At 45.3% G+C, this 15,963-nt stretch overlaps 1 protein-coding gene across 15 annotated transcripts in view; it reads right to left on the bottom strand.

Moving 5' to 3' along the window:
- Positions 1-15,963, bottom strand: part of KALRN (kalirin RhoGEF kinase) — a 465,290-nt gene that overhangs the window by 67,094 nt on the left and 382,233 nt on the right. Inside the window, exon 1 of one of the 15 annotated variants that reach the window (XM_071435313.1) lies at positions 8,986-9,268. The exons of the other annotated variants lie outside the window; for them this stretch is intronic. Within the exon in view, the coding sequence (XP_071291414.1) occupies positions 8,986-9,067 (82 nt within the window). The 5' untranslated portion in view covers positions 9,068-9,268. Of the gene's footprint in view, positions 1-8,985; positions 9,269-15,963 lie in introns of those variants that run through there. 15 annotated transcript variants of the gene reach the window in all.

The raw sequence follows: 15,963 nt of genomic DNA, 5'->3' as shown, positions 1-15,963 counted from the left end.
CTTAGCCACACTGCCAGATCAAATTTTACAGCAACACAGCTCTGAGCAGCTACTACCCTGCCATGAGCAGCCTGGAATGCTCAAGCCTGGGTAATTTCTCTGATATTAAGACAAAGTCAACTAAGATGCTGCCCTCTGCTCAGCACCTGCACCCTGGCAGGAGCTGTGCTCTGCTAATGAGGAGCTGAAGTTACTGCCAACATTCAAAGCATTTGAGTCCTTCTTGCCTAAAGCTACGATTTTCCTTCTGCCGTCCCAGAAAGAATCCCTGTTGATTAATATTTATTTCATTTCCTAAAGAAATCTATTCAGTCTCCACATGCTTCAGCTGACAGCGATGTTTGAACATTGTGTTGATCCTCAGAGTTCAAACTGTAGAAGGCACAAAGAATACCAGACTTGAGGCACTTCAATGGTATTCACTGTGAATCATCATTTTACATTGTACCACTCAGACACATTTGGATCCAAAATACATTTGCATTTCTAATTAAAACAGATTACCATTAGTAACTAAAGAATGTCTTAAATCAGAATCCCTAGGCCATAAAAGCTAATTGCACGATGCTAAAACTGGATTTCAAAAATATACATATTATACCCCCTGCAGGATTAATTAAGCAACATCTCTTCAAAAGAGTCCTCAAAAGTGTATTTATTCAGCATGCGGTGAAATTATACCGGTTGTGCAACGCTTCCCATGGCCTGCCTTGGCTCACGCTCCCGTGGCAGCAGAGAGCTGGAGCCTTGATCATCAGGGGAGCTCAGCATGGACAGGCTGGATTCAGGACTGCAGTCCATGAGCAGGGACACACACTGCAGGAGCTGCTGCTCTGGCCACGATCAGCCAGCACCCTGGAACGGGGTGATCTGGGGTACATGCATGATGTGCTGCCCAGGACATGCAGGCCCACAAAGAGGCTGAAATCAACTGGTCAGTATGAATCTGGAAGCTCTAACTGCTGATGATCTGATGCTCAGTTGGTCACTGGTTTCTAAGTGCTGACTGAGCTGTAAAGTGTTTTCAGAGAGGCTACGGCTGTACCACATGTCTAGAGGATGTGAGGACCTCTGCTCACATGTGCCTTATGAAGGGATGAGGAGAAAACCCAACAGAGTCTAAGAGGTCCTTGGCTGCTACAGTCTCCAGCTGTAATTGTCAGCAAGCCTCAATGGCATGAAAAAGTGTCCTCAAAAGATTTAGCTATAGCTGGGGATGTGCCACTCCCAGCTTTCTTCTGTGCTCTGAGCTGCTTGCTCCATGTGAAAAATGAACATGGAAAAATTCTCAGAAAAGGGCAGAGACTCCTCCACGGTCACTAAATCCAGTCTCTTAGAATCACAGTCCATCACTTTCCCAAATGTTTACTTCAATGTTTTCTTGTGTAAGTGAACACGAGACCTTTGCTCAAAGCTCACACATAGACTGTACTTGTGCTTTCCTGTACACAGCAACTTTAAATTTCCATGTTTAACTCGCTTCCAATACAAAAGATAACAATCTCCAGAAGAAACCACCTACTGGTTCCTCAGGATGATGTTTGCTAATGGGTTCCCAGCAGGTCTGGCTCCCAGGCTTCACCCCTTTATGGAACTTCACAGCCTGGAATATCATTTTGCAGGGGATCCAAGATTTCAAAGCTGTTGAGCTGTCCCAGGACTTGCAATGGCTGTACCACATGGGACAACCAAGTGCACTGGGGGGCAATAAGGGCAACAGGATAGCAATTACTGATTCATCATGTGGCAACACAAAACCTGAGACACTTTTTCCATTTCCCAGAAGTAGCCGCGGTTTCTGTACAGTAAAGGAGCACCCACGACCACTGGGAAGTACTGGGAGGTCAGGGAGTAAAATCCAGTCAGAACCTTCTGCAACACAATCTTATGTGTGCTACATTATAAAAAAAAATAAATGACAAATACATAAACTGAAGTGCATATAATGGGTTTCTCCCCATCAAAGAGAAGAACCCCTATGGCTTTTCTATTATTAACTGCTGTAATTCAGCTTGCAGGTTCTAGTTTTCATCTCATTAGAACTTCACTGGAGACATTTTCATATTTTGCCCTAATTATATGAAGGGAGCCCAGGTGATGTGTGTGATTCCCAAGTTCTCAGCCTGCTCAGGAGACCATTGTGGGGCTGGTCCAGGACTGAAGGAATGCAAGGCAAGTCAAACTCAACAGGAGACCCAATGGGGTGCACTAACTACCTTTAACTCAAGGACTCGTTTGTGTTTCAGCATAACCAGCCACATCAAACAACAGGAGCTAAGAGCAAGCACATTGATTTTTGTTCTGTGGTTTTCCAATGGCACAGAATGGTCAAGGGAGATGATTTCAAGCTTATCGCATTGGAGATAATCTCATTATTTTCTAATGATTCTTGAACTCCTACTTGTGATCTATGCATCTTTTTAAAGAAAATATCCAGATGTGCTTCTATAGTTATATTAAAAATTAACTTCATATGACACAAAATTGTGTGATGAAATATTAGCAATTGAACTCTTCTGCAATAGCAACTGATGCAGTGGCTAAACTGGCAGAAAATTGGATTTCCTTACTGAACTGAAAACCACAGGATCTGTAGATCCCTGCTGTAATCACTAACTGCCCAACCAATTCCTCTCTTTTGAAAAGAAATTGCAACTTTTGCCAAATATGAAAATGCTTTCATAAAGCCTGTTAACAGACAAGAATTAGACTGAAATGTAACAGTGCTCTGGTGTGCTTGAGAAGTATCTTGATGCTATTTTTAGAATGACAACTTTGGAACTTTGGGAGGTTTTGAGTTTGAAATGATAGATTAGTTTTCCTAATACACACATAAGTTTTAACAAGGTGTGTGCTGAAATATAACAGTTTGGGAAAAAACCCAAACAAAATCTTTCTGGGGTCATGTGAAATAACTGCCCTTTTTGTTTCACTTCAAAATGGAGAGATTTTATTTCAGCATCCGTGCATTGAATTCCTGAACAATACATCTATCTGGCACTTATTTTATAGGAAAACAGCATGTTTAATTACCCCACGTCCTCATACTGAGCAGAGAGAGTTATCCAAGCTATATTTTTCACAGTTATCTGTTCTCTTTTCCTAAGAATAAAGTCTCCTTTCTTCAGGTTTTTGACAAGATGAATAAAGCCTTGTGGGTTCTTATATACTCCTTGGAGTAAAGGGGAAGTTTTGGAGCTTTGCCTGCATAAAAGCAAATCCCATGTTTCTTTAAAGCTGGACAAATTTATAAAAGTTGAAAACAACGTAGCAATCTGAATAATAAGGATCCCCACCACGTATTCACACCTAGACCAGTAACTGAAAGCTGATGTTTACAGAGGCTCTTGCTACCTCTTTTTCACACATGAATTAATATCTGAAAGTTTACTTTCTCTACCACTTCTGTTGCATCTTGTATATAACCACATGTAAAGAGGCTGCAAGATCAGTCACAACAGGGAGACATGAAGCCAGAGGCTGAGGAGCCAGCTTGTATGAGGAGAGTTAGAGCTGCCTAGCAGTGCGTGTAACTTTCAAGAGAGAAAATAATAACAGTGTTATTGCTTGGATCTTGGAAACTGAGAGAAAGTTGCTAAAGCGTCCCAACACTGGCACTGACAAGATAAACATTCGATTTACAGAAAGTGGCTGGTGGCAGATGAGAGCAGTGAGCACAGTGTCATGTGCAGCAACCAGCACTTCTGAAAAGCTCAAACATTCTGTGCTCTTGGGCAGTTTATTTTCAACAGTAATACAGACCCACTGAAAATGTGACCTGCTGTATCTGTGAACAAGGTTCCTACCCTCAAGAAGCCCTCCTGCAAACAGGTAAGATTTAACAACACTAAGTAATCCTACAAGGAACTCACAGCCTGCCAGCAGAGCAGGGTCCATGCTTCTCCTTTGACTGTCCATACTCAGATGTTACTCATCAGCCCCAGGACTTCTCCTGAACTCCTCCTATGTGTCATTGCCACACAAATACTAAGATGTTCAGATTAGTGAGGTTCAGAATATTACCACAAAACACTGGCATGGGGACTGTCAGTCATGCTTTAGGGACATGCTTAACTGAGAACTGTGTGTCAGGAAGGTGTAGAGCAGGTGTGAGAAAGCAGTTTCACACCAACAAACAGAGTCATTTTTAAATTTTTTTTTTGCTAACAGTATTCACCTTGTCACGTTAATCCTGCTTGCTCAACTGAGCAGCATTTTCATCAACTCTTTTGTCCCTTCCAATAACTCTCTGCTATGACCTATTCTGACTCCTGACTCAGCCTGCAGAGGTGGGAAAACACAGGATTTGGAAGAGACGTTTCTGTCATGGGCTAACCAGTTTTCTCTTAATAGAACTGGAAGGAAACAACAACAACTCTTGCAAACCTCTCCACAGCCATTTGCTCATGAATTTGCCAGGACAAAGAGCAGAGCTCAACTCTGGCATGAGAGGGAGGGAGACTGCCTACAGAGGACCAGTACACTTGATCCTCTTAACTTTGCTGAGATACAACTAATGAGCAACAGATGGACATCACCCAAGGAGATTATTTGGGAAACCTAAGAGTTTCCTCATATTTCTCATTCAAGAAGGACCAGGAAGCTAAGCAAGCTTTGGTTGACACCCTTTATTTTACTATTGTTTTCTCCTCTGCCCCAATTTTGACAGAGCTGCCTTGGCCATGCATTCCATTATGCTTTACACAGTGCAACCAGGGCTCAGCCTGAAGCACTAAATAAAATATGTTCAAATTAGGAAATGTTATGGGCTTGAATATATTACTGCAGATCACTCTCTTGCTACCACTCAGCACAAAGGTACCAGTTCCCTTAGCAAAGCTCTGCAGCTCCCTGTAACAGTGTCAGCACCTTCTATAAAAAGCACCATCAGATCTCACTTTTTACCTAATGAAGAAATAACTTTTATTAATGTGCTGTTGACAGCCCTTGTGATGATGCTGGTTTTCTTAACTTCCAGTTAAGGCTCTGTTTCTGCCCAGCTAGAAAAGATGTACCAGGGTGGCTGGCTGAGCCCCCTTCACTGCACAGAAGTCATCACCACTCTGTCAGGACAAGCTTTCTTTGTTCATCTTACAGCATAGATCCAGTAACAAACCAAAGATTTAGGCAAGAAGAGGGAAAGGAAGGAAGGAGAGAAAGAAAAAGAAGACATTAAAACAGAAAATTGCAGAAAGAAGACTGAAAGTGTAGGAGATAGAATCAGCTAGAGGGACAGAAAATTTAAAATAAGAGCTTTACTAGGAGCTTAGCACAAACAGAAACCCACTCAACCTTTCAACTTTAACACAGTGAGATTTAAGTTTTGACATTCAGATTAAGTTTCTTTTGTTCTGAAAGCAGAAGTTTGCAAACAACCAGCAGCCTACTCAGAGGAACAACTTCTCAAGGAGGCAGAGGATGTGCTCTTTATCAAAGCCAACACAGCGCATCCCTTTAAATCCCCCTCCTGGTTTCTGGCTACCCTCAAGTAGAAACCATACTATTTTCTCACCTGAAGCCACACTGCAGCAAAATGTTACCCATCTGAACTCTAAAGTTACTCTGACAATTGATTACTTTTAACCACAGACCCTTTTCTTTGTCTGTACCTGGTACAGTCACAGCCAGCTCAAGCCCAGCAGATGGGAACATCTGTCTCCTTGTGCTCAAAGAAAAGCATTTCCTACACCTTGTTTGTGCTTTCCACCCTCCTGGTGTCCCTTAGGGCAGTGAGATCCCAGCGTGCTCCAGTTTGGGCTAGAATTGAATGAGCTGAACTACTGAAAAAAAAGTCCTCTAAATAAGGCCCCAAGTTTAAGGCAGCACGTAGAATTTAATTTCCAGGTTAAATCTGAGACACTGGTAATGTTTACAGCTCCCTGTGCATCAGAGCCTGGAATTTAGTCTCACCCAATGCCCATGCTCCCACTCACTGATCAGCTTCAGAGCCCTGTGCAGAAGGGAGGGCAGAGGAATGGCACTCACACACTGGACTTGGCTCTGTGCTTAAAGGCAGCAAAGTTTTGATCTTCTCACACCCAAGGCATGCAGCTGCCCATTTGCTTTGGAAAAGACATTTCACAAAGAGGGAATCCCTCCCATGTCTTTATTTTCCCTCTTTTCCCTTTAAAAATAATTTCTAATCTGAACCACACAGATAACTGAGAGGATAGACTTCATGTAAAAAAAAAAAAAAGTATATTCAATTGCAAATCCTGGGCTGATTTCTAAGGAGAGTTCAATGACTTTCTAGCTATGAGAAGACCATCAGAATTTGAACCCTCTTAACCAGGGACAGTTCTGCAGCTTTAAGAAGCATTCTGTTACACTAGTTCACTTTGCACTTCTGCATTTAGGAGATCCTGCAAAAAGCCTTGCTTGCACACTCTTAGCCACTAAAGCCACTGTCCTAAAGGCTATGCAAGTGTGCTGCTCCTCAAGTACCCCTTTTTATGGCTGAAAGCAAATGACAGACTCTTGCTCTGAAGCACTCCTATATTAGGATTCATATCTCTCTATATTGCAGAACAGAGAAGTACTCCTTATTTAGTTCCTGCAGGCAACTATCAGAGTAAGAACAAAACTGCAAATGCTATTGTCACTGGCTTTCTCTGGATGGATCCCAACAGCTCTGTACATGGGCAAAGCTGACAAGATCAGAAACTCACCAAGAGAAACAAGCAAAAAAGCAGCATCTCTACTGCTGCAATAGACAGTGGAATACTAATGCAAAAGGGTTTGAGTCATCTTTCAAAATCCTTCAGAGAAATGCCCAGTTACACAAAACTTACGTATTTCATGATACACAGGGGACCTCGGGTTTGGGTTTTTTTCAGCTCTGCATTATTGCTGCTATTTAGGAGATCAAGCATCCACATCACTTCCAAGCTCCATGGAAAGCAATGATGCAGCTCACTCCAACTGTTTGAGCACAAAACCTGTGTTTGACACAGAATGCAGGCTCATCTTCCCTATTTCTCTCACTGGACAGTTCTTATTCACACACCAAACCTACTAAGCTGTTGCAAAAGATCAAGATACATCAGGCACTGGCACCAGGAAAAAGCAGAGTCGAATTTCCAAAGAAAAAGGTAAGGTCAGCTACAGGGCAGCACTGAGAGCAGCTCTGAGATGCTTCATACCCACCTTTAATACAAACTACATTGACCTATTTGCACTGCAAGACTGAGATCAGTGAGGAGCCCTTGGATGAACAGTGTGCCCCCCAGGTGATTGCTGACAACACAGAATACATGAAGTTAGAGCTTCAGAGCCCTGGTTGCCACATGAAAACATCTCCAAGCTCAATGGGAGAAGTTGCCAACAAAGGCACACTGATGCTGTAATCTGCGGCACCTGAATCCCTTCTCAAATATTAGGTTTGGTACCTGCTTAAATTCAGGGAGTATTTCCACCATCTCTGGTTTTCTATAATAAACACAGCATGACAGACAGCCTTTTAGAACTTTTTGCCTGAAGTTTACAACCAAGGATAAGAAAGAAGTAAATCAATCTGTATCACAAAACACCTTTTGTTACCAACCCAGTAAACTAGAACTGCAAACACAGTTAACATTTCAACTGGGGAGAGAAGAGCCAGCTGTTACCCCTTCCCCCTTCTAGAGACCTCTGTAGGCAGGACAGGCAGCAGGGAGATTTTAATCCCTTAGAATCAACATTTTCAAGACCAGAGCCCTCTCACAGAGCTTGAATGCTGCTCCAGCCCCTGCTGCATGGGCCAACACGTTAAAGCAGGGGCTGTCCAAGAGACTTGGCTTTCCCAGTGGTTTAGTACCACGAGCTTTCTACAGGCAGCCCTACCCCTAAACCAGATTGCGTGTTCCTCCTTAAAGGCTGCAAAGCAGTGGGGTGCTGTGCACTGACCTCGAGAATCACTTCCTCAGCATGAGGTTGGGAGTCGTGAGTTCTCCCCAGGCTGAAACAGATCACATCTTACAAAGTAGTGGCAAACTCCATCACCAACTAGTTTGCTGCTGTCACCACATAAGTGTGACTAATTCAGTAACTTGGGAAAGAGGGCTCCTGCACTGCAAATGTGTGCCTCAAGAAACCAGCAGGCCCACCCATCATCAATGTCATCTTTATCTGCTCTTTATTTGGGTTCCAGAGTTACCAAAAGACTGCATGAGAAAACTTTAGTTATTAAAAAAAAAAAAAAAAAAGGAACAAAACAAAAGCCAAGTTTTGTTCGAGACATTTTCTTTGGCCATTCAGAGAACAGGAAACATTGAGATCCCACAAGCAGATCTTTGAAAAACCTCACATTATCCAGAACAAGTCCAAGAGCCATATCACAGCATAAAGACTGCAGGCTGAGAAACCTTCAGTCAATGCTTCTGAGCTGTGCTGCTCCACATAAAAGCCAGATTTTGATTTTATTTTTACAAGGCACTCCAGCTGCCCTGGCTTTCCCACATCTCTCTCAGCATTTCAGCTCAGCCAGCTTCCCCAGACCTTCCCCCATCACCATTCAGAGATTTGTGAACTGTGAGAAACAGATGTTCTCAAAGCATTTTGCTCGTACTGGAGCCCAAGAAAGACCAGAAAGGAAAGGGGAAAAAAAATAATCATTTAAGCAAATATTTCTCCCCGCCCTATTGACCCTACAGTCGCAGAGAGTTTTCTACGAGCAATGCTAAAATGTACAACTATACTGCAAAACTGTATATATATACACTGTAAAACTGTGTCAACTCCTGCCCTCTCGCTCGCGGTGCTCGCTACCGGCTCACCCGCCGCTGTCCCCGGGTCCGAGGGCACCGCTCTCCCCCGCTCTCCCCCGCTGTCCCCGGGCCCGGGGGCACCGCTGTCCCCGCTCTCCCCCGCTGTCCCCCGGCCCGGGGGCACCGCTGTCCCCGCTGTCCTCGCTGTCCCCGGAGGGACGCTGTCCTGCCGAGGACGCCGCAGAGTCCCCGACCCCCGCAGCGCCCCGGGCCAGGCTCCCCACACGCGGGCCCCACCGACCTGTGCAGGAGCAGCAGCAGCACTTCGCCAGGAGCCATCCTACACCGGAGCGGGCGGGATAGCCGCGCCTGCCCGCTTTCATGCTGCCTTCGGGCTGCTCATGGCAAGGAGCCACCGGCCCGCTCGCGAAAAACAACGAAAGAAATTATAATACTAAGACTAAAAAACAAGGCTCTGCAGAGAAAGAAGGCAGGGAGCTGTTGGCGAGCAGCGCGGCAGAGCCGCTGCCCGCGGCGCCGGCAGCCCCGGTCCCCCAGAGCCGGGCGCGCTCCTCGGGGGCGGCGCCTGCGGCGGGGGCGGCGGGGGCGGAGCGCGCCCGGCCCGGCCCGGCCGGGGAGGGGCGGGGGGGCTGCGGCCGCACCGGGCTCCGCCAACGCTTGGAAAAAAAAACCCAAAAAACCAACAGTTTTCGGGAGGAAGAAATGCAGAACTGCGGTATCCGAGATGGGGAGCGAGAAATAAAAAGTGCCCGGGAGGAAGTTTGCTAAAGCTCTGATACGTTGCGGATGGGGGGTTCCACCAAAGCCTTTAAAAGGCAAAACTTGTATTGCCGTGGGGTTTTTTTAAACTTCACGATGTTCTTGGCTTCCCTCCCCGCCCCCAGTGCCATTCCTTAACTTAAGCATCTGACAGCTAAAACTCTTTACAACTGGCTGAAAATACTGCCCAGCCGGCGGTGATCCCAAGGGTTCTGCCTGCTTCCTGCAGCAGCAGAGCTGCCCGAAGCACTGCAGAGGGAATGCCTCCCCTTCTGACACCCGGACCCAGACACTCGAGATCCAGAGGCACAGCGTGCTTTGGAAGGTGCCAGCCTGTTGTGTTAGGATTTCCCACCTAAAGCACAGAAAATTGGAGGTGCCAAAAACATCCCGAACCTTGCTAGAGGCAGCTGGTAGGAGAGGTCGGGCAGGATTCCAGAGCAACAGCATCATAGTTTTGCACTCTTGCATCAAAAGCTGAACAAACCCAACAAGCTCCTTCTCCCAGGCAGACATAGGTATGAGAGGGAAGAGCAGAGGGGAGATGTGCCACGCTTTGTGCCACTCTGTGCCAGGGCTTCAGCTTGAGCAGGCACAGCTCTATTGTGCTGCTGATCTGGCCTAAGGCTTTTGGCAATGGCTTTGGGGTAAGTCCACTCCCAGGGGGGCAAAGGCCATTTCTGGACAGGAGGAGAGGGTTGGAGCCACAGCAGAGTGCTCACAAACCCACCTCAGGGTGCTCTTGCCCAGGGGGAGGCCTGCACTCAGTGATTCCATGGAACCATTGAGTGGGATCATGCAGACCCTAAGGACTCCTGGCAGAAAGACCCCAGTACCTGGTGCCAGGAGAGGGACAGAGGAGAAACTGAGAAACTCCCTCCACCACACTGGCAAATATGAAACCTTCCTGCTTCACTTCTGGCTGCTCTGCAGGAACTGTTCTTTGACTACAGCCGCACTGGAAGGACTGACAACCTTGTCACACGCCTGAAGCATGCACATTTTCTTGCCAATGCCCTTGAGCACCAAGGTGTTTTCAGTACACGAGAACAAAGGGCTCTGTAACCGTTTCCCATTTGCTGTGTGTTGTGTCTTTCTTTGACTTGGGTCTTTGCCTATCTGGGAGCTGCAAGGGAATGTCTCGAGGGTGCACTCAGGGCTCTTGTGCCTGTAGTGGGGAGATAATATGTCACACATGAAGCAGAAAGCCTAGCTGCAGCCAGAGAAGGAAAAGGTGGGCTGGGAACCAGCTGGGACACCTTCACCTTCTGCACCTCTCTCTGTGTTTGTCCCTGCCATGGCTCTCCAGGCAGCAGCTCAACTCAAATCCTCTGAGTGATTCAGGAAACTTGCAGCAGGGCTTTTCTGAGGAGGCAGCTCCTCACTTCTCTGCTTTCTACTTTGAACTGCATCTCTCTTTTCTAACCCCCCCCCTTGCACAGCATGCCCACCTCTTGCCCCATGGGCTGGCTGCCCCCCCCGATCTCAGCCTTTGTGCAAACAGAAAAGGAGTAAGGTCTTCACTGGCATTTCACTGCTCATGTGGCATCTGCCCAGACCTGCAATACAGCACCTGAGGCAGGAGCAGGCCATACACAGAGCCTGATTTGCCAGATCCCAGCTCTTGGTTGGTTTTAAAAATCATCTTAAGAAAACCTTTAATATTCCTCATTTAAGAAACTAGGAAACAGCCTAATCTGTTCACCTCTAGCATTCCACCTCTAAATTCCCATGACTCCTGGAAGAGTTGTCCACCCTGAGGAGCCTTGTGGGTCTCTTCCAGCTCAGCATGTTCTGTGATTCTGTGTGAGCCTGGCATGCTGGGGGGAGCTTGGGGAGGCAGGGGGAACTGGGCTGATCAGAGCCATCAGCTGAGAGCCAGGGTGGTGGAAAACCATGGAGAGTGTGCCAGCAGAGGCACCACAATAACACTGCAAGGGAATGAGCTTCACTAAACCAGCACATGGGCATGGAGTTTGAGACTGTGAGGAGGGTTGGGAAGCAAGGTTGCAACTCTTGTAATTGCAGCCAAACTTTAAAACATAATTAAGGTGCAATTTCAGGTCTTTAAAAAACCTCCTTCCCTAATTAAAACAGAATTGAAGTAATTATTGTGGGAGGAAGCAGGCTCTGCCCCTCCCCACTCTACAGCTCCAGCAGTGTTGTGAAGATTATCTCTATAAAGTTGCCCTTTAGAAACATGAACATCCACACATAACCACTAATGAATGATACATGGAATAAATATTTCACAAAATAAGGCTGAAAGCCATATTCTTAATAACCACACCATATCAATTAGCTCCTATAAAGAAGAGGAGGAGACATGCTGTGGGCAGTCTAGTTCAGCTCCAGCCCTAGCTGGGAAAAACATCTGTCAGCAGCAGCAAATTGGCACTATGCTGCCAACTGCACTGATTCTTTAGCTTCAAGTAGGAAATTCAGCCTTTGGGATGTAGAAATATTGCAGACATTGTGTGGGGGATGGAAATCTGTACAGCCCACTTGCCCGAGGTGAAGGGCAAGGAGCTGCTTGTCTGGGACTAGAAGATTATTGGGCAGGATGAATTTATGTGTTGCTGTGGTCCCTGAATTATCAGCATGTCACCTGAGAAAGAAAAGATCCCTGTCCCTGCTCTAACCTATGGCTGAATCAAAGAATAAAGTCACAGAATGGTTTGGGTTGGAAGGGACCTTAAAGGTCATCTTATTTCAACCCTGCTGCCATAGGGAGGGGCACCTTACACTTGATCAGGTTGCTCAAAGTCCCATCCAACCTGGCCTTGAACACTTGGCAGCCACAATGTCTCCAGGCAGTCTGTTCCCATGCCTCACCACCATCACAGCAAAGAATTTCTTCCCAACATCTAACTTAAATATCTCCTTTTTTTACTTTAAACCATTCCCCCTTGTCTTATCACTATCTGCCTGTGTAAAAAGGCACCCTCCTTCTTTGCTATAAACCCCCTTTACTGGAAGACTGAGTCACAGGAGTTCTTTAAGGAAACATCTCCTGGAAACACACTCTAAATGCTCCAATCATTACCTGCAGTGGAGTGAACAAGAGAATTTTATGGCCCTGGCTGGCTGCATCTGAAGCTAAGTCTATTAGCAGTGTGCCTGCACCATGGGCCATGCGTGCTGCCCTGCCCAACACCGATGATGAACGGGAACTCAATCCAATGTCAGGATGACAAGGAAAATACTTCTGTCTGCTCTTAAACATGCCTTTAGAAATTCCCCAGGCATATGAGTTACTTCCATATGAAATCTGAGATGATCTGTAAAAAGTACTGTTGTTGTAGAGGGGAAATAAGTTCTAATAGTTTTACCCAGCTTTCCTGAGAAAAATTTGGGATGAAAGATGGAAAACAAATTTTTTCACTGCTTTCAGTGCTCCCTCACACCTTCAGCAGCAATTTTATTTTCTTAATTTATAAACTGAGGGACCTGTCTGAGGGAAACAAAGGACAAAATAGCGAGGGGATGTAAACTGGCATGGCTTCATTTTGGGTCAACACAAATGCAGTGAAACACGTCTGGCCCAGATTGCCCTGGAGGTCTGTAATGCAGAACAGCAGTGACAATATTTCTCCCATAGTAACAGGTGCTGTTTCCTTCTCCCCATCACATGCACAGGGAGATGAATAATGTAATAGCTGTCAGGAGCATCTGTTCATTACTTATGCAAGTCAATCCTACATTGTGCTTTAGGGTGTAAAGTGATCTCTGCAGAAAATCCATCCCTATGGACATCACTATCACAGAATAAGATGTACTATGGTTGATTTATTTTTTTAATCCAATGAAGCTTAAGTATTAGCCACTCCTTTCTTAGGGAGGAATAGCAAACAAACTATCTAACAGAAATAACTGATGGATGGCAAAAGGAAGATGGATTTGTACAGTTTCAAAAACATAATTTAAATATTTGGTGTGCCTTGCAGTGTCAAATTCAGATAGTGCAAAGAGATGCATGAAATTTAGGTTTTGTTAATAGGGACATTTAGATACCTCTACAGAGCAATTCAGAGGGTGCAGGCAGGACATGGATGTTCTGAAAACCAGTGCAAACCACCAGGATTTAGCAGAACTTCTTTTTCGATTATGTCTTGCTTCAGTTCATGGAGAAATCAGGACTTACATTGCAGCTTCAGGAGCCCAGTAGATGCTGATTTTATTACTCATTCTGTCACTTGCTTTCTGGGTGACTTTAGGGGAAAAAAATTACCATTTCATGCCTCAATTTTCCTATGTGAAATAAAAGGATATCAGCATTTCACATTCCCTTTAAAGTGGTCTGAAACAGAGATTAGGCATCATACACTGAACAACAAGAAGGAGCTGTCATTGTTAGCTGTGTCTAGAAATGAGTGTGACAAAATATGTCTCTGGCACTACTGGCCTTTGCAATCACTATTAAAAAGCACCTTGATCAATACATCTTGCCTGCAAATGCTACTTGCAAAACCAGGTAAATCTGAACAACTGGAGGGAAACAGATTGGCAGAGTGAAGCAGTCCTTGCTCAACCAGCACATTTCAGTACATTATTCTTGGCTCTGACTCCAGCTATTTTCAACAGCACTAAACATTCATTAGATTAAATCAAATGAACCATATTCTTTAAAAATAGCCAGAGCCTTGTTGTGCTGGTTGGAAAAAACAACAAGTTTATTGGGTACTAAAACAGATAAAATTAATTAAAAATAAATAAATAAATGGAGTCATATTCCCTCCTGGTGCAAGAGAGCACAACTCCAAGGAAAGGTTTTTGGCTCCTCAGTTCAGCACAGTAGTAGGCAAAAAAAGGAACATTCTCAACTAGCTAAACCAAACAAATTAAGAAGAAATATAGACAGTCCAGCACAACCTCCAAGCTGAACTGCAATGTAGGCATATGTTCAGCAAATGCTGGGATATATCATCCTTATCTCTCTGCTGTGGATGTCAGCACGGGGTGCATTTATGGCAGCTTAGAAGAGTTGCCATGACCTAACAGCATCCTGGCACACCAACTGTTCTGTAAAGCCAGAGGCCACAGCCAGACCCATCTGCTCTGCAGTGATGGACCTCACCTTTACACACTGCTCACCCACCTCTCCCAAACATCACAAGCTCCCCACTGACGCCAGCCTTTCCTTCCTTATTTACAACCCATCTTTTCTCTCTCTCTGCATTCTCTGAAGAAGGAAGATCTACAGAAGGAGAGAAGTTGCTTGGAGACTTATCCCAGAAAATATCTTATAAAGATCATCAAGTAAAGGTGGATGACTGTAGAGCAGACCACAGAATAAATAACACATATATGCTTTCACATGATTCAGCCTGTTTCAAGAGAATTTAGATTTGCCCCCCCAAATACTCAGGTAAGTACTGCCCAGGATAGTTTCACCTATTTTGGAGCAGAACACACCTGCAGAACACATACACCCCTTCAACCTCCAGTCTAACTTTGCCTCTCAGAGATCTCAGAACAGATTCCTACATTTTCCTGTTCCACAGGACCAATTCCCCTGGATATACAGCTCCTTCCTAAGCAGTAAGCATCTGCTGACAGTGAGGAAACAGTTACAAGCTGGTGTAAGTACAGCCCCGTTACCGTCCTCCCTGACCTCACCGTAGGCTCACCTGACCCTGGACTGGCTCTACCGCTTCAGCAAGGTCTGGAGTGAGCAGAGAGAACTTCTCTGACCTGCCAGCAGCACCCCCAGATGAGTTATGCTCAGATGAGGCTGCAGCAAAGAGCCTCACCTCACAAACCAGTCTGACCTGGGAGGCCCCGTAAGCGAAACCACACACCACACTCTGTTGGTACAGTACCCATTGGCTGCTGGGGAGCTGTGCTGGATGCTGAGCACATCCTGAACAAGCTACTGGTCAAAATAAAACCCCAGCTCTTCAGCAGAAAAGAGTGAAATAAAAATTTAAAGCAGGTTTGTGTTTGTTTCCTGAAGCACTTATCTCCATTAGAAGAGAGAGATATCTTTGGGAGTTACAGCAATACCCAATGACAGAAGACAAGAGGCATTAAAGTGCTGCCTTTTGGATGTTTTGGCTCCTGCTTTACTGTGTTGGGCCTCAGTGGGGAAATCAGGAGCCTATCTCAGCCCATCATAGTCTGCTTCCCAAGACAAACAGGAGCCTCGCACACTGGGGCATGACAAAGGTGAGTTGTTCTAGCAACTACCAACCAACAGTGTAACAAAAATATTCCCAGCCTGCTTGTCCCAACTTGCCTGAGGTTGTTCTGTTTGGATGGTAGAAGCCACAGCTGATTTTCCTTTAAATGCTATTTCTCTTTCTTTAGAGTAAGTTGTTACCTGTTTTGGTTTGTTTGTTTGTTTAGTGGAAGAGTATTCAGACTATTTTCCTGGGATGTTCTGCAGCAAATTGCAAGTTCTGTTCATCTCCTTTCCCCCACCCATTACCCAACACAAACAGGATTTAAGGCAAGCTAAAAGAAAAACTTAAAAACTGGCACACACTATTTGCTGCTT

This window comes from Agelaius tricolor, unplaced genomic scaffold (assembly GCF_023055355.1).
Source record: "Agelaius tricolor isolate 1412-34295 unplaced genomic scaffold, bAgeTri1.0.p SCAF_10, whole genome shotgun sequence".
NCBI lineage: Eukaryota > Metazoa > Chordata > Aves > Passeriformes > Icteridae > Agelaius > Agelaius tricolor.
The sequence above is the reverse complement of the archived record's forward strand: the minus strand, read 5'-3'. Positions and strand labels throughout refer to the sequence as shown.